This window comes from Ochotona princeps, chromosome 17, assembly GCF_030435755.1.
Source record: "Ochotona princeps isolate mOchPri1 chromosome 17, mOchPri1.hap1, whole genome shotgun sequence".
Lineage (NCBI taxonomy): Eukaryota > Metazoa > Chordata > Mammalia > Lagomorpha > Ochotonidae > Ochotona > Ochotona princeps.
In genome coordinates this window covers 39,346,655-39,368,002 of record NC_080848.1, presented here as the reverse complement: position 1 = coordinate 39,368,002, position 21,348 = coordinate 39,346,655, and the positions used below count along the sequence as shown (strand labels likewise).

The 21,348-nt window shown below is 54.7% G+C and overlaps 1 protein-coding gene and 1 long non-coding RNA gene across 4 annotated transcripts in view; both read right to left on the bottom strand.

The window, feature by feature from the left end:
* RAP1GAP2 (RAP1 GTPase activating protein 2) overlaps positions 1 to 21,348 on the bottom strand; it is a 171,573-nt gene that overhangs the window by 127,649 nt on the left and 22,576 nt on the right. For 2 of the 3 annotated variants that reach the window (XM_058676118.1, XM_058676122.1), the window contains one exon: positions 17,453 to 17,488. In XM_058676118.1, coding sequence (XP_058532101.1) covers positions 17,453 to 17,488 — 36 coding nt within the window. Of the gene's footprint in view, positions 1 to 17,452; positions 17,489 to 20,369; positions 20,487 to 21,348 lie in introns of those variants that run through there. The other variant, XM_058676120.1, reaches the window with a different exon arrangement.
* On the bottom strand, positions 3,789 to 4,363 carry LOC131482393 (uncharacterized). Its single transcript, XR_009246951.1, has 2 exons — positions 4,014 to 4,363; positions 3,789 to 3,841 (listed from the first exon to the last, which is right to left on the bottom strand). It is a non-coding gene; the product is annotated as an uncharacterized LOC131482393 (long non-coding RNA).

Here is a 21,348-nt window from a genome sequence, read left to right as displayed (position 1 = left end):
TGTACACCTGTCGGCTCGTCCCATCCCTACCCAGCCCTGGGGGGGACACAGATCGTCATCCACAGCGTCCAGCGGCTCAGGGACCTGCCTGGGGACCTTCCCTGCCAGGAGCCAGCAAAGGGATCCCCTAGAACAGCTGTAGTTTAAGGCTCCGGGAGCATGTGTTAGGGAAATAGGTGGCTTCATTTCTCCTGTTGTTGCTGCCTCTCAGCCAAGGCATGAACGCCTGTGTCCTTGCTTTCCCCATGCCAGTTCTGACCCAACAAAGCTCCTCTCTTCCCATCCCCCCATCTCCTCCTGTGCAAACTGCAAGCAAACACAGCCAGCCTGACAGATCAGAGACACGCTGCTGCCAGGCCTGTCATGGAGAGAGTGGCAGGATATGCTGAGGGTGAGGGGCAAGTTTTTTTTTTTTTTTTTTGTAATTTGTAAAGAGAGAGAGAGAGATCTTCCATCTGCTCCATCTCTCCCCAAATGCCTGCCACAACCAGGCCAAAGCCAGGAGCCAAGAACACCATCCAAGTCGGCTACGCGGGTGGCAGCGGCCCCAGCACTCGGATCTCCCCGCGCTGCCCGCCAGGGTGTGCTCTCGCAGAAAGCTGGATACAGGGCGGGGGGGGGGGGGGCACCGAAAACGCAATATGAGCAACCCAAGCCTCTGACCTATGGACCAAGCCCCCACCCTGGATGCTTCATTTAAAACAGGAAGATGGCAGGAGCTCCTGGGACAGTGGCAAGAGGACAGCCAGTGGGGGCCATTCTTGTCGCTCTCAGGACAGTCGCTCTCAGGGGAGGTGGCATGGCTGGGACTGTGCCTTTTCAAGGAGACACTGTGACCCCATGTCCCTACTGTGTGCACGTGTGCACATAGGGAGAAATCAGTGCAAATGCAGGAGGAATAAAGGAGGGCCGCTACCTGGACGTCCACCAGGGCAGGGGACCTTTGGGGGAACAGTTCTGTGTGCTCCCCAAGAAAGCAGAAGCTGTGGGCTGAACATCCACCTGCCAGACCAGCTTGTAGCTGGCTCCTCAGCGCCACCTGGTGGCTCTGTGTTTTGCTGGAACCAAGACCCCCCCGCCACCCAGCGCCATCACTTGCAGGAGGAGTCTGGGTGGGCCAGAGGGTGACCAGCTGACTCAGCGTGTATGGACATAAGACTCACTAAGGAAAAGTAACAGGGGCGATCAACACTTGCTGCTGCCAGAGTGGTCAGAATCCCCCTCCACTGCCACCACTCCTGGAGTTGCATCACAGTGGCCAGAGAGTACCGTGTTCTTTGGGGATGATACAACCCAGGCCTGCATGAGCTGGGGCCCAGAGGGAGCCAAGAGCCCCTCGGGACATCTCCACATCTTCTTGCAGTCTCAGCCCAGGTATAGGGTCTGACAAAGCTGCCGCAGGCATAAGCCAGGGGCCACAAGAGCCTTGGCCAGGTGCAATGCCAAATCTGTGAAGTAGGAATCGGGGCAGACTCCTCGGAGGTGTGGGAGAGGACCCAGGTAGCAGATCGGAAGGCACCCATTGATGCTGAGCGGTGCCAAGCAAGCACCTCGTGTTTGCTACAACCACCGTGCCTCTCATGGAGCTTTACGCCACACCACCATCAGGGCAAGTGCCTGGCACTTACTGCTTGAGTTGCTCACCTCCTTTGGGGGGCGCACCTGACCTCAAGGCCCAGCGCCTCCATGTCCGGTCCAGCTTCCTGCCGGAGGCAGCAGGTGACATAGCAAGGACGTGGGCCCGTGGTCAGGTGGACGCCTGGCTTGAGGTACAGGCTCCCGGCTTTAGCCTGGTCTGGTCTTGACAGTTGTGGGTATTTCAGAAGTGAACCGACACATGGGAGCTCTCTCCCCATCTCTGCTTTTCATAAACACAAAAACAGGAAGTTTTCAAAAGAAGGGTCCTGGGTGATGCTGAATTTTTAGCTCAGTGTTTGTGTTTTCTACCTCTTCCACAGTCAGCACTGCTATTTTTATAAGCACGAAAATGTGCTATTTTTAAAGCAAGGGAAAAGCAACCATGCCAATATGAGCCGGTGAGCCACAGCAAGAGATGGGAGCGGGCGAGCCCACACCCCGAGTCGGAGGTCAGGGACACCCAGGAGGCTCCGGCCCCCAGCCAAGGGTCAGAGACGCCCAGGAGACTCCAGTGTGGAAGTCCAAGGGTAGGACATAGGTGTTTTCTATTGCTGATATAATATTACAACAATGCTTGAATAATAAAGAATAAAATAAAACATGGTCTCTGTCTCTCTCCCTTTCAAACACATCAAAAATTTTAACTTAAATAAAAAATCTCTTCGGGTCAGTGTTGTGGCATAGTAAGTCAAGCCGTACCCCATGAGGGTGCCGGTTCGTGTCCCAGCTGCTCCACTTCCAATACAGCTCCCTGCTAATGCCTCTGGGGAAGCAGCAGAGGACGGCCCAAATGCTTGGGTCACTGCATCCACGTGCAAGACCCAAAAGAAGCTCCTGACTTCAGCCTGGCCCCACCCTGACCACAGCAGTCACAGGGGGAACAAACTAGCAGATGGAAGCTCTCTCTCTCTCTCTTTCAAATAATTACATAAATATTGTTAAGTATTAAAAATAAAAAAAGAAAATTGAAACGGATGAAACTTTCCAGTAATAGCAAATACACATAGAAATGTAGAAAATGTGAAAATGTTTGCACCAGTAAATAGTGCATGGCAATTAAAATGGAGGCACGTATGAGTGGGCATTTAGCCACGTACCCCCATCACAGGTGCAAGTTGCAGTCCCTGGCTACAGCTCCTGACTCCAACTCGCCGCGAATGCAAACTCAGGGAAGCAGCAGGTGACGGCCCCCACATGGGGGACCCAAGCAGCATGTGTAGCTCCTCAATTCAGCCTGGCCCAGCTCTGGCTGTCAGGGACACTGAGGGGGTGAGCCAGTAAACAGAAGCTCTCTCTCAATCTGTCTTTCCCACTGCCTCTCAGATAAAGAAATAAAAAAAACGCCAACGGAGAAAGAACTGAAACATATTCCAAAACCCACTGTCACAGCACCTGGCACACACCTACGCTGGCATGAGCACTCGGTCCTCAAGGCAGCTCTACCACACCCTGCGTGATGGCTCAATTGGCTAATCCTCCCCCTTCAAGCACCAGATCCCATATGGCGCCGGTTCAAGTTCCAGCTGCTCCATTTCTCATCCAGCTCCCTGCTTGTGGCCTAGGAAAGCAGTGAAGGATGGCCCAAAGCCTTGGGACCGTGCACCTGCATGGGAGACCCTGAAGAAGCTCCTGGCTTTGGATCAGCTCAGCTCTGGCTGTTGGAAAGTGAACCAGCAAATGGAAGATCTTTATCTCTTCTTCTCACTATAGATCTGCTTCCCAATAAAAATAAATTTTCAAATTAAAAAAAAGTTACCAGGAAGTCATCATGGTCCATTTTAACAGACAAGGAAATTACAGCACCACAAACAGGCCTACTCAACGGATACCAGAACAACACCTCACCCAGATCCCGAAAGACAGCATGTGTGCGCATGCTTAACACACACCAAGAACCAGGCCGCATTCCTAGACACAGGTGCACAGATGTGAAAGCACAGAAACAGAGCCAAGGGGAACTTCAAAACTGGACCCCTGGACTCAGACCTCCCCACACGGAAATCACAGGATGTGTGGTCTGATCCTGGAGTGCATTTTTTTTTTTTTAAGATAAGTGTTTCTTTAATCAAGTCTAATTGACTAATGGAAAAATGAATGGCAAACCAATTTTATAGTTCATTTTCTCCAAAGGACTTAGTAATATGAGCATGTATGAGAAATAACATTCACTGCAACAGGTTATAACAGTGGAAACAAGTAATTACTCTTTTTTTTTTTTTTAAAGATTTATTCCATTTTTATTACAAAGTCAGATATACTGAGAGGAGGAGAGACAGAGAGGAAGTGGAGCTGCCGGGATTAGAACCAGCGGCCATATGGGATCAAGGCGAGGACCTTAGCCACCAGGCCACGCTGCCGAGCCCACAAGTAATTACTCTTACAGTTTGTTGGATGCAAGACAATAATTTTGAGTAAAAAGGAACAACAAAGACAAAAGTAATCGAACAAGATGGCATCTGGACAAAGGCACAGCACTCGGCAATCGCTTCATCGTCTGCGCAGGTGACCCTCTGCGAGGAGATGGCTGCAGGCTAAGGCTGTGCGGGAGCGGCCACACCACCACTCAGAGATGTCCCATGTTGAAAGCTCCCAGAACAAAGTGCAACATGAAACTCTGGATAGCAAAGGTAGCAATCAAAGCACCCAGGGATACCGAGGGTGCAAATACAAGATTGCAAATGCAGCAAATGACGTTTGTGACTGGAGTGTGAACTTCCACACTGAAGGTCTATCTCACAGGAACACTCCAACAACACCAACAACTACACGCTTTTTGGTGGCTGAGTGGATGGATGACACATGGCACACGTGTGCAGCCAGGCACCGCCCAGCCTGAGAAAGGAAACGGATGCTGACCCAGGTAACAACGCCAATGACTCCAGCAGACACTGCTCCCAATAAAACAAGCAGGCTCAAAAGGGCAAATATTCTAGATTCCACATATGTGAGGCTTACAAAGCAGTCAAAAGTGGAGTGGTGACAGCCGAGGGCTGGCAGGAAGGGGACTGGCCGCTAAGAAGCTTCTGGAGCTGGCTGGGAACGATAGTATGTATGGACGTACTGCCATGCAAAGCAGCCTGATGTATGGTCAAAAAGAAGCATTAGGAAAGACGTGGCAGGGATGTTCGGGTGAGGGGTTGACCCACCGCCAGAGCTGCTCACATCCCAGGACACAGAGCCTGGCTTCAAGTCTCATCTCCACTTCCCCAGTTCCAGCTTCCTGCGGATGCTGACCCCGAGAGGCAGCACATCACGGCTCAAGGGCTCAAGTGTATGGGGCCCTGCCACCCATGTGGGAGACCCAGCCAGAGTTCCTGGGCTCCTGAATTTGGCCTGGCCCAGCCCCAGCAGATACGAGCATTTGGGAAGTGAACCAGCTGACAGAAGATCTCTGTTTGTCAAATAAGTAAGACACAAATAAATTCTTCAAAAACGCTTCAGGAGTCTTGATGAAAATGAAATACTGTGTGAACAGTGTGGGTCAGGAGTACTCAGTATCGCGTCTCGGCCTTTTGACTAAGATCAAGTGTAGGAGTACCCAGTGTTTTGCCGTGTCATGGTCCTCAGGAAAGGAAAAGAGACAAGAGCCTTGGCATGAGTAACGGGCAGACGGCCCCTGGAAGCCACTGGGCACGGGCCTTTCCAGCTCTTCCCTCCTCCCTCGGTTCTCACTGCCTCCGGTTGCTAGGGAAACAAGAGGCCTCTTGGGTTCCTGGAGCTCAGCTCAGGTGCTGATAACTCCAGGAATAAAATCAAACCCGTTCATCTGGGCCCTGTGCACACACGCCCACCTTGTCTGACCCGGGACCGTGTTACATGTGTGCCTAAGCACATACCAGGCTGGAGTCTGGACACCCACAGGGCTCCAGGGTGCCCAGGTGAGTCTGTGTAAATGGAATTTCCACACACACGTGGATGTGTGTCCCATACACTTCAGGACCATGAGTAACCACAGCAGAAATGTTAAGGCAGGGGGCAGGCACTGGGTGGAGCAGTTACACACTGCTTGTGACCCAAGTGTCTGGGTTCATGGCCCAGCTCCACCTGTTACGATTCCAGCTTCCTACCAATGTGCATGCTAGGAAGCAGCACTGATGGCTCACGTGCCTGGATCCCTGCCACCCATGTGGGAAACCTAGCTGGCATTTCCAGCTCCTGTTTGGCGTTGCCCGATCCTAGCTGGTGCGGGTATTCCTGGAGTGAACCATCCAATGGAAGGGGTGTGTGTGCGCGCATGTGCCTTTCAAACAAACACATTTTCTAAAAGATTTATTTTTATGTTCTTTGAAAGACATGGTTACAGAGAAAGAGAGAGACACAAAGAAAGAGATCTTCCATCTGCTCATTCATATCCCCCCACCCTTCCCCCAGCAGGCTTCACAACGCCAGCCCAGAAAATGATGGAAAACAAAGAAACTAATCACTCAAGCCCCATGGACCAGGCATGATGCACCACAGCCACACTTCACAGGTGATCTCGCTTTGTGGTCCCAACACCACCACCGCCATGGGCGGCTACTATTATTAACCCCAAGTGAAGAAACTGGGGCACAGGGAGGGTGTGGCTTGCCCAAGGTCACCCAGAGCGCAGGCACCTAGCCACTGACTCGGCATCTTCAGGACTGCGCCTTCAGCGGCTCAGTTCCCAAACAACTGCAACCGAAACTGGTGCAAGTGCCCGGAGGCCCCACCCAGGGCTGAGGAAGCAGGGGCCCAGGTGGGGCCCCAGAAGCTGCACTTTCACATAGTCCCTGAGGTGGGTCTGCACTGCAGCCAGGGTCCAGGATAGCCAATCCTGGGTTCTCAGGGGGCTGACAGGGTTGCATAGGGCATGGCAAAACAGAGACAGGGGCTGTCCTTCCTGAATCGCGCTCCTGTGCCCAGAAACGAGGCTGAAGAAATCCACAACCCAAAGATTCCAGATGGCATCTGTTGGCGGCAAAACACCAGTGCAAGAGGCAACAGGTGTCCCTGCCCTACACGCACACCCCAGGGCAGGGCTCCAAAAGTCAGTTATGTGGCTTTGTGGCCTGCCAGCCACGGATTTCCGCCCACTCCACCCTCTCAGAATGAGCTGGGCGGAAGCTGAGGTTCTCACTGCAGTAAGCTCCGCCCAGCACAGGGAAAGCACCTCCCTCCTCTCCCCCTCCCCACCCTGATCTTAGACCTCTCTCCAGGGGAGCAGTACTGGACAGCAAACCACCCACCCCCAGCGGACAGGAGGAACCACAAGTGACCTCTACCCCTCCCAGGGAGGGGCATGGGTTCACTTGAGCATCATGGGGACAGGCCAGGGTGTGGAGGAAACCTGGCTACCCTGCTGGTCCTGGAAGGCTGAGAAGCAGGGCCAAACTGCCTGGCCCATGTGCATGGGGTGTGGTGCAGGATTCCAAGGGGGCCGCCTGGCTCGCGAGCCCACGCGGGACCCTCCAAGGCGAGCTGACACGTGTGAGGGTCTTGTTAAAAGGAACCTGGGAAGGCCAGAGCAGCGGCTACTAAGGTGGAGGGGCTCACACCTCAGAGCACAGTCCAGTGTGGAGACCAAGGTCATCGAGGTAGCACCTGCTGCCACACCCCTCACAAGGCCCAGGACGGCCGCAGCTAGCAGGACGACTCAGGCCGGAGTGTCCACAGAAACCCACCGAAACATCACTGCTGCCGGTTCTGGCACCTGGCACCTGAAGTATATGGGACACACACCCACGTGTGTGTGGAAATTCCATTTACCTGGCACCTGCGTTGCCCAGATGCAGCTGCACATGGCTGTGACCAGGCTGGAGGAAAGGGGGAGGTGACCATGGACAACCCTGGAGTTATTTACAACCTAGGCGTGGGCACTTTCAAAGCCCCCGCATCTCATCTCACCCCCAACCCCGGTGATTCCAGAATACAAAAAGTATGGGAGTGACAGCCACGGGGGAGAGGGGACAAAGCAAACTACCGTGGGTGCCCAAGCCACTTGGAGAAGTCCCTAAGGGGGTGGGGGCAGGAGCCACAACCAGTGGCTGCCCAGCCCCCAGCTCCCCCACCACGACCACCCCGGCTGGGGTCCACAGGCTGGTGCAGAACCAGCACCAGCAAGGCCTGCAGGATCTGCAAGACCAGCTCTGGGGCAGTCCTCGAGGGCAGGGCCCGCAGGGAGGCCCACGGCAGAGCCTGTGTCCTTGTCTGGAAAGGCAAGAATGATGGGGCTGAATTGGGAGGCAGAAACTCCCCCTCCCCACCCCCTTCTCATCCTGTGACTCAAACAACTGGATCTGCAGAGGGAAAGATTAATAACTGAGAGAGAACTCAGCCAGAAATGAGTAGTCCGTGGCCACGCTGGGGGCCTAGCCAGGGCTGGGGGGGGAGGGGGAACGGGATGATAAGGACGGTCCTGGGATGTGAAGGGCTGGTACCTCAGGGCGAGGCAAGCATGGCACACTGGTGACCCCAGAGGCTCCATACAGCTGTTTCTAAAATTGAGTTCATTATCAAGGTTTCACCTACAACTTCCAGCTGCTCTGTCACCTGGGCCGTCTAGGGAGATGGGTCAGCACCCTTCCTGGGGTGCCCCGGGGCTGGGCTGAGGAGGGGCCAGCAGACCCCTTTGCAGGCTCCCATTCAGCCCTGTGTGGTCCCTGCAGGCCAAGGGGTCTGTCTCCAGCAAGTACTGCTGAGACCCTAGGTCAGAAAGTGCTAGAGGCACCAGGGGTCAGCCACTCATGCCCCATCCAGGACTCTCTCGAACTGGGAGCCTTCCCGGTCAGGGGCTCAGCTTCCGGACCGGCATCCCAGCCTAGTGTCTGTGGGGCTTCAGCAGGTTGCCTTTCACATACAGCCAGACATCAGGGGAAGAGAATCCTCGGGAGAGGGCTCTCGGGACTTAGGGCAGTTCACGCAGTCTAGGGCTGGGAATCTGGGGGTGGGGAGGCACACGGCATGAGAATGGTAATCATGAAGATCACAGGCAGAGCCACACTGCCATAGAACAGCCGCCTACCATGGTCATGAGCTCCCCATCACTGGAGGTAACCAAGCCGCAGCTGAGCACAGGAAACGTGCATAGGGGCTAATTACATTTTACTTTTTTATTTCAAGGATTTCAGAGACCTGGCCATCTCTCTCTCCTGAAGGTCCTCTCTCTCAACACACTCCCAGGAGAAACTGTCAAGATTCAGTCTCTGAACACCGCATCCCAGGAAGGGAAGGCTAAGATGTTCCAAACGTGTCCACTTCCTTCTCCCTACGACCTTCACCAAGACCCTTCAACAGGCCCAGCATCTCCTGCATGCCCCCTCCAGCCCCCCGAGGCTGGGGAAACAGCTGGCAGACGGGGCTCCCGGCACCAGCCAGAGGCCATCCCCATCCTGCCCGACACCCCCACCGCCTGGAACCTGCCCCCGCCCACAGAAGCCTCTTCAACAGTGGTCGGGGACAGGATGTCCTGACACTCCTAGAGTCCACAGTCCGAAGGGGGTGGTGGTGACTCTTCCCAGCTCCCCGTGAGCAACGCTGAGTCTCCCATCTCTTCTGTGGGACCCCAAGTCTCCCATCCAGGACTGGGCAGGGCTCTGGGACTGGGGAGACCGGCACGGAAGTCCAAGAGCACGGTCATAAACTTCAGTGTCCTCAAGGATTCAGGGCGCTGCCCTTACGGCACCCTCCTTCCTCGCTCCCACCCCTATTCCCTGCACCCACACAGCCCTGTCCCCTGGGATCAACAAGGCCCCCAGGGCTCCACCCATGAAAAGCGCCTGCGGGGGGCTTAGGAATCAGCACAGCCTGCTTGCCCACCTTCCCACACCCACTGAGAAAGACTCCTAAATTTTAGGACCCCTCCGCCTGGCCACTGCCAGCACTACCAGCCACTCCATGCCTGCCCATCACAAACAGATGACCAGACCTGGTCAAGTTCCTCCAAGAAATTCAAGCTGGGACTCACCAGAGTTTCCTGGGCATCGTGGGGACTGGCCAGTGTGAGGGCCAGAAGCGCCCAGGTCCCCAGGATACACAGACCTTGCTGCCTGGCAAACTGTACCTTCAAGTTCGTTCCCAGTGCCTGGGAAGGAAATCAGGCCACAGCCCAATTGCCAGCTAAGCGCCCGCCCGCCTCGCTTCTCCCTGCAGCCACGTACACCCTGAGACTCCAGATCCCAAAACAGACATGTTGGTGGTTACCATAGGAACCTGCGAAAGCCAGGCAAGGCAGCGTGCAAGCACCCACATGGGCCCTCGAAGCTCATGTCCACCTGCACAGGCGAGCACACTCACACCCCTACACTCAGTGTGCTGTGAGGTTGAACACTCACCCAGGAAAAACGAATGAGCCAGAATCTACAGGGCTGGGGAGCAGTGGGACTCCCCAGCCTGGAGCTGGTTTGGAAGTGAAAGCTGAGGGCGATGGAGGGGTCGAGGTGAGCACTCAGTTTCCAGGTAAGCCCTGGGTGGACATTGGTCCTATTTGTGGAGATGCTGAAACAGGCAGAATTTCCTTGTCTGCACCCACAGCAGCGCATCTAACATAGAGTTCCCCACTGGGCCAAGCTGGGCCACGCCTGGGCTGGGCAGGGCTGGGTTGGCCCATTTCAGGCTTCATCTGGAGTGCACCTGTTCACTGCCACTGCCTGCCACTGCCTGAAAAGGAGTGGCACCCTTGTCTCCTTTCACAGACTTCTCTGTCCTCTCTGTCCCCACCCCTCACATGCCCCACCAGCCCACCAGCCTCTAACCTGGTCCTGGGTTGGAGGGCAGGTGCTCAGTTGACGTGAAACTGGCTCAGGCTTCTCCTCACCCCCTCCACAAAAACATCTAACTCCCCCTGCCCCGAACAGCCCAACATGCCCCCACCAAATGCCCCGGGTGGGGAGAACAGGAGCTGACAAAGGAGATTCAGTCCCAGAAGGTTCTAGATTATGGTAATTCACAGAAAACAAAGCCAAGAGCCAGGAACTTCTTCCAGGTTTCCCATATGTGGGTTCAGGGTCCAAACATACGGTCCATCTTCTGCTGTTTTGTCAGGCTATTAGAGGAAGCTGGATCAGAAGCAGAGCAGCCAAGACTCAAACTGCTACCAATGTAAGATGCTGGGATCGCAGCTGGAAGCTTAACACACTGTACCACAATGCCAGGCCCCCAGAGATACTGCTTCTGGGCACCAAAGGCTGGGGTTGTCAATTAAAAAAAAAAAAAACTAGATTCTCAAGGCCAGCATGGGGAGCAGTGGGCTAAGCCATGGCTTGTGACAACGGTATCCCATAGCAAAATGCTGGTTGGAGACCCGGCTGTTCCACTTCCGGCCCAGCACCTTGCCTGAGAAAGCAGCAGAAGGCCCTACACTCATGTGGAAGACCAGATGTGTGAAACAGAGTCACAGAATAGAGCCACTTTGGTTCAGGCCTGCATAAGTTTGTTAGCCAACTCTTTATGCTTCTGTACAAAATGCTTTGCCGGTTTCCTGGGTTTTTGGGGACCAGATTACTAGGCTAACATGCCCTGCCAGTAACCCTTGGTTCCAGAAATCAATACTGTACAATTTATTTACCCATTGTTTCTAAGACGCCTCCTATGGCTGCTCGAGATCACCTGTTGTCCCCACGGCAGCCTTCTGCGGTTGTCATAGCCCACCCATTGTCCACCCACAGCTTCCATGGCAGCCTCCTGTGGCTGCCCAACTCAACCTGGTTCCCATGGGTGTATAACTCACTCTTTCTATAAAAACCCATCTAGCCCTCACCTCGGGACTCTCTGCAGGAAAGGAATGCTGACCCAGCCTGTTGGTCTGTTTACCTGCCTCCTCAATAGACTTCGCTGCTTTGCTGAGTTGTCCAGGCTGCACTTCTTGGGGACAGATTCAGGTTGGAAGCAACAGATGGAGTTCCTGGCTCCTGCCTTAGGCCTGGCTCACTTCTGGCCCAATCCTGCCCATTGTGGCCATTTGGCGAGTAAACCAGCAGATGCAAGACCTCTCTGTCTCACTCTGCCTTTCAAATACATGAAATGGATCCTAAGAGACACAGCCAGGAGCACAAGGTCAAAGCTCTACGAGAGCAGGCTAGACTTGAGTTCCACAGACACAGAGATTACCAACCTGACCCCTTGCCAGCCTGGGGCTCTCACTCATGCCTGCCAATTCACACGCCCTGCATGATACTGGCGGCGCCACCATCTCCATTGCTCCTGCACAGTTGACCACCTCCTGCAGCCCACGCAGCTGAGCAAGTCCATATCCCTGGGGTCCTCCTCTTTCCCTGCTCCACCGGGGGGCCTCCAGTCTGGGGTTTGCCCTGGAAGCCAATGTAGGAGGCTGGGACGCTCCAGCCCTCTCCGCGGATTATGTCCTTGAGCCCATCAGGAAGAGTGGGACAGCAGGTGCTGGGAACTACCCAGCAGCATCCTGGGCGCAGCACAAAGAACGGAACCACCTCCGAGTCCAAGCTCCGTAAGCCTCGAGCGAACAATCCTGAGTGAGCATGTGAGTGCTGCACCAGGTGCCCAGGGGTGCTCAGGCATGGGGGAAGCCAAGCACACTTCCTCCTCTCCGAGCCTCATGTCTCAGAGGTGCCTCTAGAAGTGGCACGGCTCACCAACTTAGCATCAAGGACACCAGATCCCTGGGGGCGGGGGCATGTCAGTCAGGGAAGATGGGCCACAGCCCGTCCCTGTGGCAGAGGAAGGAAAGCAGCCTCAATCTGCAGAGGCAAGGGTAGGAGGCATCTTGAAGTCCCAGGGAGCCAAGCCACGCACTGACCTGCCAGGAAGCAGAACCACACCCTGGGCGTTCGGGAAGAACTGTGCAATCGCATAGGATGAGATCCTGGCTGGATGTCACCTCTTACAGTGTCTGCCCCTCTTACCACGTCCCTTTCTTCTCCACAACCCCATGGCTAAGCCATTGGAGTGGCTAGCACATGCTGGACCAGCCTCTCTCCCTTCGTAACAGGCTTATTGAGATGCTGTTTATGCTCCATTTTCAAGCGCACAGTTTCTTGGTTTTTTTTTTTTCCTTTTTGCATTTTTGCAAGGTTATACAGGCATCACTGCTATCACTGCCTCACCACCTAGTTCCAGAACATTCTCATGAACTCAAAAAAGAAGCCTGCAGGCTTTAGAATTCACTAGCCTTCCTTCCCTCCCCCCAAGAAGCCCTCAGGCCCTATGCACCCATTAATCTACTTTATGTCTATGGATTTCCCATTCTATACATCTCGTACACATGGGATCCTGCGGTTTTTCTCATGGCTGGCTCCCTTCATTTACAATGCTTTCAGGATCCATCTGTATTACAGTGTGTCTTGAGGACCTGAAGCCCTTTTGTGGTCAGTCACATACCATGGTGTGGCCAGATGACTTTCCATTTAGCCACTCTTCTGCAAATGCAGTTGGGCTGCTTGAACTTGGGGCTATTATTAATAACACTGCCATGAACAGTCCTGTAAGTTTTTATGTGGGTGAAGCCTTCATTTCTTTTAGATGTCCACCTAAGATTGAAATTATTTGGGGAACCCAGTGTAATGGCTCAACTGACAAATCTTCCCTTCGCAAGCAGAGGAATCCCATACAGGTGCCAGTTTGTGTCCTAGGTGCTCCACTTCCCATCCAGCTCCCTGCTTATTGCCTGAGAAAGCAGTGTAGGATGGTCCAAAGTCTTGGAACACTGTGGGAGACCATGAGGGGGCCACTGACTCCTGACTTCAGATGGGCTCAGCTCCAACCATTACAGCCATTTGGGGAATGAACCAGCAGATGGAAGATTTTAATCTCTCCTTCTCTCTGTAAATCTGTCTTTATAATAAAATAAATAAATCTTTAAAGTATTTTTTATTAATTTGAAAGGCAGAGAAACAAAGGATTCATATACATCTTCTGTCCGCTGGATGTTTCCTCCACATGTCTCAATATCCTGGGCTGTACCAGGCCAAACATCCCAGGCTGGGTCAGGCCAGAGCCAGAGCCCAACCCTGGTTTCCCTTCGGGCTCGTGGGATCCACATCCTTGGGCTGCCACCTCCTAGGGTGCGTACTCTCAGGAAGCCGGCATTGGAAACAACGCCAGGACTCCCACATGGGACACAGGTGCCCACACAGAGTCTTAACTGCTCTGCCCATCACCCAAGGGTAGAACTACAGTCCCATCACCACATGACCTATGTCCCAGCCTTTTCAGGAACGCCCAGACTGTTTCGTAAAGCAGCTGCGGCATTTCCCAATCCCTCCAGCATCTCAACCACCCCGGGCATTGTCGTCTTTTATGAGAGCCAGCCTAGTGGCCGTGGAGTGCCAGCTCACATGGTGCTGATGGATGCTACTGACAATCCTTCTTGTGATGTCTGCCCATTGGTTCATCTTCTCTGAACAATATCCAGCAGCTCCTCCACCGTGTCTTAATTGTGTTCCATGTCTTTGCATCGCTGGGTTATAAGGGTTCTTTTGTAGGTCCAGATAGGAGTCCTTAATCAAGGGAATAATTTATTCTCTCCCATTTTGCATGGACTCTCTTTACCTTCCTGAGGGCTGTGCTTTGCACACCCGAAGTTTTGATTTTGATGCAGTTGAGTTTATTTTTCTTGCTGTGGTTTGTGTTTTTCATATCATGTCTAAGAAAACAATTGCCTGATCCAAAGTGAGAACTACTCGTATCTGGCTTTTCTTCTAAGACTTTTACAGCTTCGACTTTAGGTCATTGATCTTCTCATAGGATTGTGCAGGACGTGAAAGAGGGACCCAAAGTCACCCTGGGGTGCGTGACTGGGCTGCTGCCCCTGCACCATTTGTTGGAAGACCACTCCTCACCAGTAGGTTATTTGGGGACTGCAGTTGAAAACCCTTTGACCACAGACGCGAGGGTTTATTTCTGAATGCTGGACTCTATGTCATGGATCTATGTGTCTGCCTTCAGCTTTGTAGTAAATGTCCAAGTCCTTGCAAGTCCAAAGATCACCCTTGTGTTTCCAAAGGACGTTCCACCTCCATTTACCGAGTTCTGCCCAGAGGCAGACTGAGTTAGGACAAGGCAGGGGTCTCCAGCTCCTGATCCCACCCGTCCAGAGCCCTAAGTCCCCATCTCGCACCATGGGTACCCAAGGAACCTGGGGTCTTTCCCACAAAGTCCGCTTTTTCTTAACCAAATTACATTGGGTTTTTTTGTTGCTCACAATCCAGAGATGGGCAATGCGGTTAGGAACAAGGCCTATATCCTGTCTGTGCCGCCTCCCCAGAGCCTGACCACCCCCGGAGGGGCCCTCATCTCGACACTGGCCTGTGCCTCCAGCCCTCCCTATAACTATTTGCCTTCCAGGTTACACACAGTATACAGCCAACACATCAACCCCCTCCACATCCATGGTTTCTGCATTCACAGATCCAAGCAACTACAAGCTGAAAATACTGGGGAAAAAAGAACCATTTCTGGAACAAGATCTTGTAAGGTAGTAGGTTAAGCTTTCACTTGAGATGCCCCATTCCATATGGAAACGCCAATTTGAATCCTGGCTACTCAGCTTCCAACCCAGCTCTATGATAACACGTCTGGGAAGGTAACAGGTGAGCGCTGAAGTGACTAAGTCTGGGCCTCTCATATGGGAGACCTGGCTGAAGTTCCTGACTCCTGGCTTCAGCCTGGCCTAGCCCCTTGGCTACTGTGGCCATTTGAGCAGTAAAGCAACAGAAGAGAGATTTCTTTCTCTCTCTCCACCGTCCCCCCAATATATAAAAACAGGCAAGTCTTAAAAACAAAGAACTATGAAACAGCCATGATGGCTCAATGGCTAAATCCTCACCTTGCAGGTGCCGGGATCCCACATGGACACCAGTTCATGTTCCTGATGCTTTACTTTCCACCCACCTTCCTGCTTACGGCCTGAGAAAGCAGTTGAGGATGGCCCAAATCCTTGGGACTCTACATCCATGTGGGAGACCCCAAGGAGGCTCCTGGCTCCTGAATTAAAATCGGCTCAACTCTGGCTATTGTGGTCGTTTGGGGAGTGAACCAGCAGATGGAAGATCTTTCTCTCTGCCTCTCCTTTTCTCTGTAAATCTGATCTGCTTTTCCAATAAAAACAAATAAAAATCTCAAAAAAAAAAAAAGGACTCTGCATCACTACAGAACGCATACAGTCACACCTTGCCATCATCGCCTAACTAACGTATTTTAACAGATTTTCACAGCATTTATATTGCCTCGGATAGGTTAAGCAATGTAGAATAAATGCAAAGTCTAGAAGAAGAAATGTGTGGGTCTCCTGCAAGCACTGCACCCCTTTACAGAAGGGACTTGAGCACCTGTGGAGCTTGGTGACCGCAGGGAGTCACAGAACCAATCCCACATAAACACCAAGGGACCCCTAAGTCCCAGTTTAAACAAACAGGATAAACTCCCACAAAATCAAAACTGGGCATTCCAGGACAGCCCCAGCAGACACACTGCCCCCCCTCAACCCTCAGCCCTGGGAACTCTGCCTCCTGCCAGCATCACAGGCAAGGTGCACACAGGTGTGAACTCAGGGTCCAGACTTCATGCCCTCTGTGCTACCAACCTGGATGCAAAGTCCAGTGTGGGTCCCAAGGAGACTTGTCCTGAATTCCAGGCCACACTCATGGCCACCCAGCACAGGGACCACTTCCCTGCCCCTGCTTGAAGAACTACCTGCTCGTCGGCCCTTCAGCTGTCAGCTCTGCAGAGGGACTGAAACTCTGAGAAGGGACAGTGTGACCCCGTCCTAGCCCTGCCCACCCACCGCTCTGTGACAGCAACTCTTGTTTGGACCCCCAGTCTCTGCCCAGCGACCCACATCGTCCCGCTGGCAACTGAACAGCAGGACAGCAGCAGGAAAACCAACCCAGAACACCTGGAGAGGGTGATGCTGGGAAACCATTGCTGCACACCTGTCTCTGCCCTGAAGACCCCTCCTCTTCATCAGAACAGGTGGTCTAGGACATCCCCCTTACAAGAGGGCAAGGATGCAAGCAGAACCAGGCTGGGACTTAGGGAGGTCTCCAAAGACCTGTGAACAGGATGATGACAAAACAGTCCAACCAGGGCCCGGCGGCGTGGCCTAGCGGCTAAAGTCCTCGCCTTGAAAGTGCCGGGATCCCATATGGGCGCCGGTTCTAATCCCGGCAGCACCACTTCCCATCCAGCTCCCTGCTTGTGGCCTGGGAAAGCAGTCAAGGACGGCCCAATGCATTGGCACCCTGCACCCGTGTGGGAGACCTGGAAGAGGTTCCTGGTTCCTGGCATCGGATCGGCGCACACCGGCCCGTTGCGGCTCATTTGGGGAGTGAAACATCAGATGGAAGATCTTCCTCTCTGTCTCTCCTCCTCTGTGTATATCTGGCTTTCCAATAACAATAAATCTTTTAAAAAAAAACAACAGTCCAACCAGTAACACAGGAGGGAGCAGAATACAAGTAATGATGGGGAATGAGACGGGAAGCTATAGAAGGGGGAGCGGGCCTACTGTGGGTTTCCCCAGGCACACCCTAGGGCGCGCAAAGAAACCAGGTCACACCAGGCCCACGTGCGAGACATCCCTCCGCGTGGAAGGCTCATCCAAGAGGCCCAGTACAACATGAGTCTGAGAGTGAGGATGCCACACCGGCACTCACAACCAGGAAGGGGCAAAAAAGAGACTGGGAAGGCAGCCCGATGGGACCGACCTCGTCATAAAAAGGAAAGCGACAGAACACGCAGGCATCCCCGTTGCCTTCCCAGGTCGCACCTGTAACATATACCACCCTCAACCCCCAACACCCAACACTCCAGGAATCACCTGTCTGGTCAGTCCCCGCCCCTGGCCCTCCCAAGGACCTTCACAGGACACTAAGGGGCTACTTACTTGACCTTCAGGCCCGCCAGCATGGTCTTGTCAATCCTGTCAAAAGAAAAGCAAGTACTGTCAGTGCGGGGGCTGAGGGCTCCCACACGCCACCTGCCCCATCAAGAGGCAGGCACTGACAATAAGCCATCACCCCCTGAGCACTTGGTAACCAGCTTCTCCCTGGATAACTCCTGCCCCAGTAGAGGTCTCTGCAGCCCAGCTTCAGTGACCCAGGACAGGGGGAAAGTCAGTCCAGCCAGCCCTTGGCTTCTGCTTTGAGAAAACACCAGCACCAGGGGCCCTCCTGCTCCAGGGCTGCCAGTCCATCCCGGGAAGCAGGTCCCACTCCGGGGCAGCCCTAACTGCACACACCAGTGGGGACGGGCAGGGGTCCTGTGCCGCCTAGACAACCCGATGGGTTCAGGCTTGCTCCAGACGGTCCTGGCAGTCCTATAGCCCACCTGTCTTCCCTACACACATGTGAAAGGAGGCAGTGCTGGAGCCTCTATTTCTAGTCCCTCATGTGCCAGCCTTTAGGACTGTGAAGAGGCCCACCCTCCTTGACGGGCATGTGGGTACTACTCCCACTGCCCGTGCTTCCTCTGTGCACCGGCCACAGCCACCAGGGTCACCGGTACTGTCAGTGTGATACTATCTGTGGCATTATTGTATTTAGCTAAACCCTATTTAGCCCCCAGCTTCACACACACACACACACACACACACACGGGGCTGATGGAGAGGACCTGGGCCTTCCCTTTGAAGAACCCTCAGACCTCAGCTCCCAAAAGCAGACAGGCAGCACTGAGAGTCCTGGCCCTGCCCTCCCATCATCTTCCCCACACCCGCCCGTGTGCCTTCCTCAGGGCTCCACGCCTAGTCTCCAAGCAGGGTAACCCCTGGGCCCCTCACCCTCTCCCACCCAAACACCAGACCAAGAGGTCAGCTAGGAATCAGGGACCCAATTCTGCAGGCGCAATGACCACCAGAGTGACCCCATTACAGCCCCTGGTAACAACCCACTCACTTCACTCTTGCCCAAGGAGTCTGAACTCTCACCATGGGGCAAGAACCTTCCCCAAACCCCCCAACATCTGGGGAAAGTAAAGCTCGGGGGAGCACCTGCCCAGCCAAGCCTAGATCGGAGCCTTAGGGGAGCCCTTTAGATTGCTGGTCAGTCTCCCTCCGGGTCACAGGGGCCCTGCCCCCAAACCCACAGCCACGCCTGCCCACAGGGTTCCCACGCCGAGGTGTGGCTTTGGGAGGGCGTGGCCTGCGGTTTTGGCAAGTGGCAAGACAGGCAGTGGCTATGGAGCCAGGTCTCTGCTCTCGCGGGTCCTTCCCTCCTGTATTGTCCCCACCCTGGGAAATTTTGCAGCTACTCAAGCATAGCCCAGATAACCTCTTCCTTGCCTGGGGACTTATAGCCCCAGAACTGACACCACCAACTCTCCCCTCACCAACTGTGACAGCCCCGCCCAGCTGGTAGGTACCACCAAGGGTGCCCACACTCAGTTACACCTCCCTTTCTTGCCGCCCTACCTTCTAACGCCCTCAGACTTAATGGGCCACATCAAACACCTGCTGTGTGCAAAACCTCCCAACATCTGAGCTTGCCTGGAGCACCACAGTGATTAGAACAGAGCAAAGCTGCCCTCCCAGACCCCATGAACAGCACACAGGGGTCTCCCTCTGTTTCATCTTGGCAGCCCTGGGCAGCCCCGCCCCTCTCCTGGCTATCACCTGGCCAGGTGCTCCCTGGGCTGGGGGATCTCAGGCACAGCCCAGTTCCCTGGGCGTCGTCACCTGAGCTGGCAGCAAACTGAGACCCAAACCTTACGTCCTGTTGTGTTACCCCCTCCGCGCCATGCCTCCCCCACTACCTGGGCCCTGCACTGGCCGCACATGTTCATCCCAGAGACAGAATGATGTTTTGTGATTCAAACTCGGACCCCCAGCCTCAGAAGAGCAGCTGCGAGCCCAGGCATCAAGGGGTATAGGTGGGCAGGGACAAAGCCTTGCTACGCCTCCCAGGCATCGCCCTACCTTCACTGACCCAGCTCCAGTGGGAGCTGTTCACCAGAGGAACCCAGCATGTTCCCTACCAACCCTTCCTGCTACTCCCACCAGCCCATCACCTCCCCCCGCCAGCCACCCTCAATGCCCCCTGTGTGTCAGGGCCCCAAGGCCCAGGAATTGAAAGGAAACTGATAGTGGAACCCACTACTTCTGCCCCAGCTGCGGGGCTGCAGCAGCTGTCAGGAGCCAGAGGGGAGTCTTGGGCCTCAGCGGCCCCACTGCCTGGAACTGCCATCCTGGATGGAAGCTTAGAGGCCGGACGCCGTGAGGAGACCAGCAGGAGGCTGGAGTTCAAAGCCACCCGGGTCCAGAGAGCCACCTGTGGACAGTCCTTCCCCTCCTGTTGCTTCCCAAGAGGAGACGCCCCGGGGAGCCTTGTACCTTCAGGTCACAGCACTGGCTCAGACAGAAACGTGCATTCAGACACCAGCACCCAGGAGTGCACAGGTGGTCCCATGCAGGGGCACACCCCACGCACATGGTCACGCAGACCAGCAGCCGCAGTCCCACGCATGCACACACGCACACACACACATACACACAGGTTCAGGGGTTATCACAGCCTTGCCACCGTACAACACACAGGCTCACATGTTCACCCACAGTGACAAACAAGCACGCCCACACTGGTGGCCAGCTCTGGCCTCTCAGGCCCCGGGCAGCCACTTGCCACAGAGGTGCCACTCGCGGTCCCAACGTCCCCCATGCTCCCTGTCTACGGGCATTGGCATCTGAAAGTGTCCCCGTAGGCTAAGGCCACTGCCAGTGCCCCTTTTGTCCTCCATGGCAGCTTTTGGAGCCCTCTACCTCTAGGGTCGGCTCCCACCCACGCACCCCTCCCCCATCTGTCACCCACCATCCAAAGCCTCCGAAGGAGACACTGCGCCTTCTGCCAAACATGGTGTGGCCGTGGGGCTCCGGTCTCAGCAATGGCCCTGGCCGGCCGGCTGCAGTGCAGCCAGCAGGGTCTGTGGGCCAGGGCGCAGGGCGGGGCGCCCAGAGGCTCCTCCTCCGTGCCTGCCCCCAGTGTAGCTTCCTGTGGGTGAGGCTGCAGAGCCGGGGAGGTGCGCCCTGCTGGAGTATGGGGGAGCGGGGGAGGCAGCGTGACGGACGCCACCATGGGCAAGCAAGGTCTCACAGCCAGCAGCTTCCCCACGCCCAGAGGAACCCGCAGCTCCGGAAGGGGTTCGGCATGTGAATTGCACCACAGCCTCCAGCAACAGCTGGGTCCACACAGCCCTGGCTTTCCCAGAACCTGCTGGAGGCCCACAGACTCTCCCATTCCTGCCTAAACTGGAAAGACAGAGCCTGTTGGAAATCTCAGGGAGCCCTGGGGATGGGGCCCTCATACCCACTTCCTGGGAAGGCCTGAGACAGGGATCCTTCATTCCCCACCTCTCAAGGGCCCAACACACACCAAATACATGCAATCGCACCAGCATGGACACGGACATACGTGTGGGCATGGAGCACATAGGTATGTAAACCCCAATGTGCACACACAGGAGGCATGGGCACACATGTGCTCACCTATCAGGAGATAGCGGCACATACAGGTTCATTATACCAGGCACTAGCAGATCCTGCACACACCCCTGAAACACTCAGACACGCCCACGCAGACCCATGGCTGCAGACACACGTGCACACATGCCTGCAAGGTGCCTTCATATGTACCTACTCACACAAGGACACAGACCTGCACTTCTCAGGGACCCTCAAGTATCCCAGAAAGGGAAGCCTTTGTTCTGTAACATCCCTTTGAGGCTGCACAAGATTACCCACTTAAAAATGGGCCTTCTCTACAGTGGTGGAATTTCGAGTCCCACCTGAGG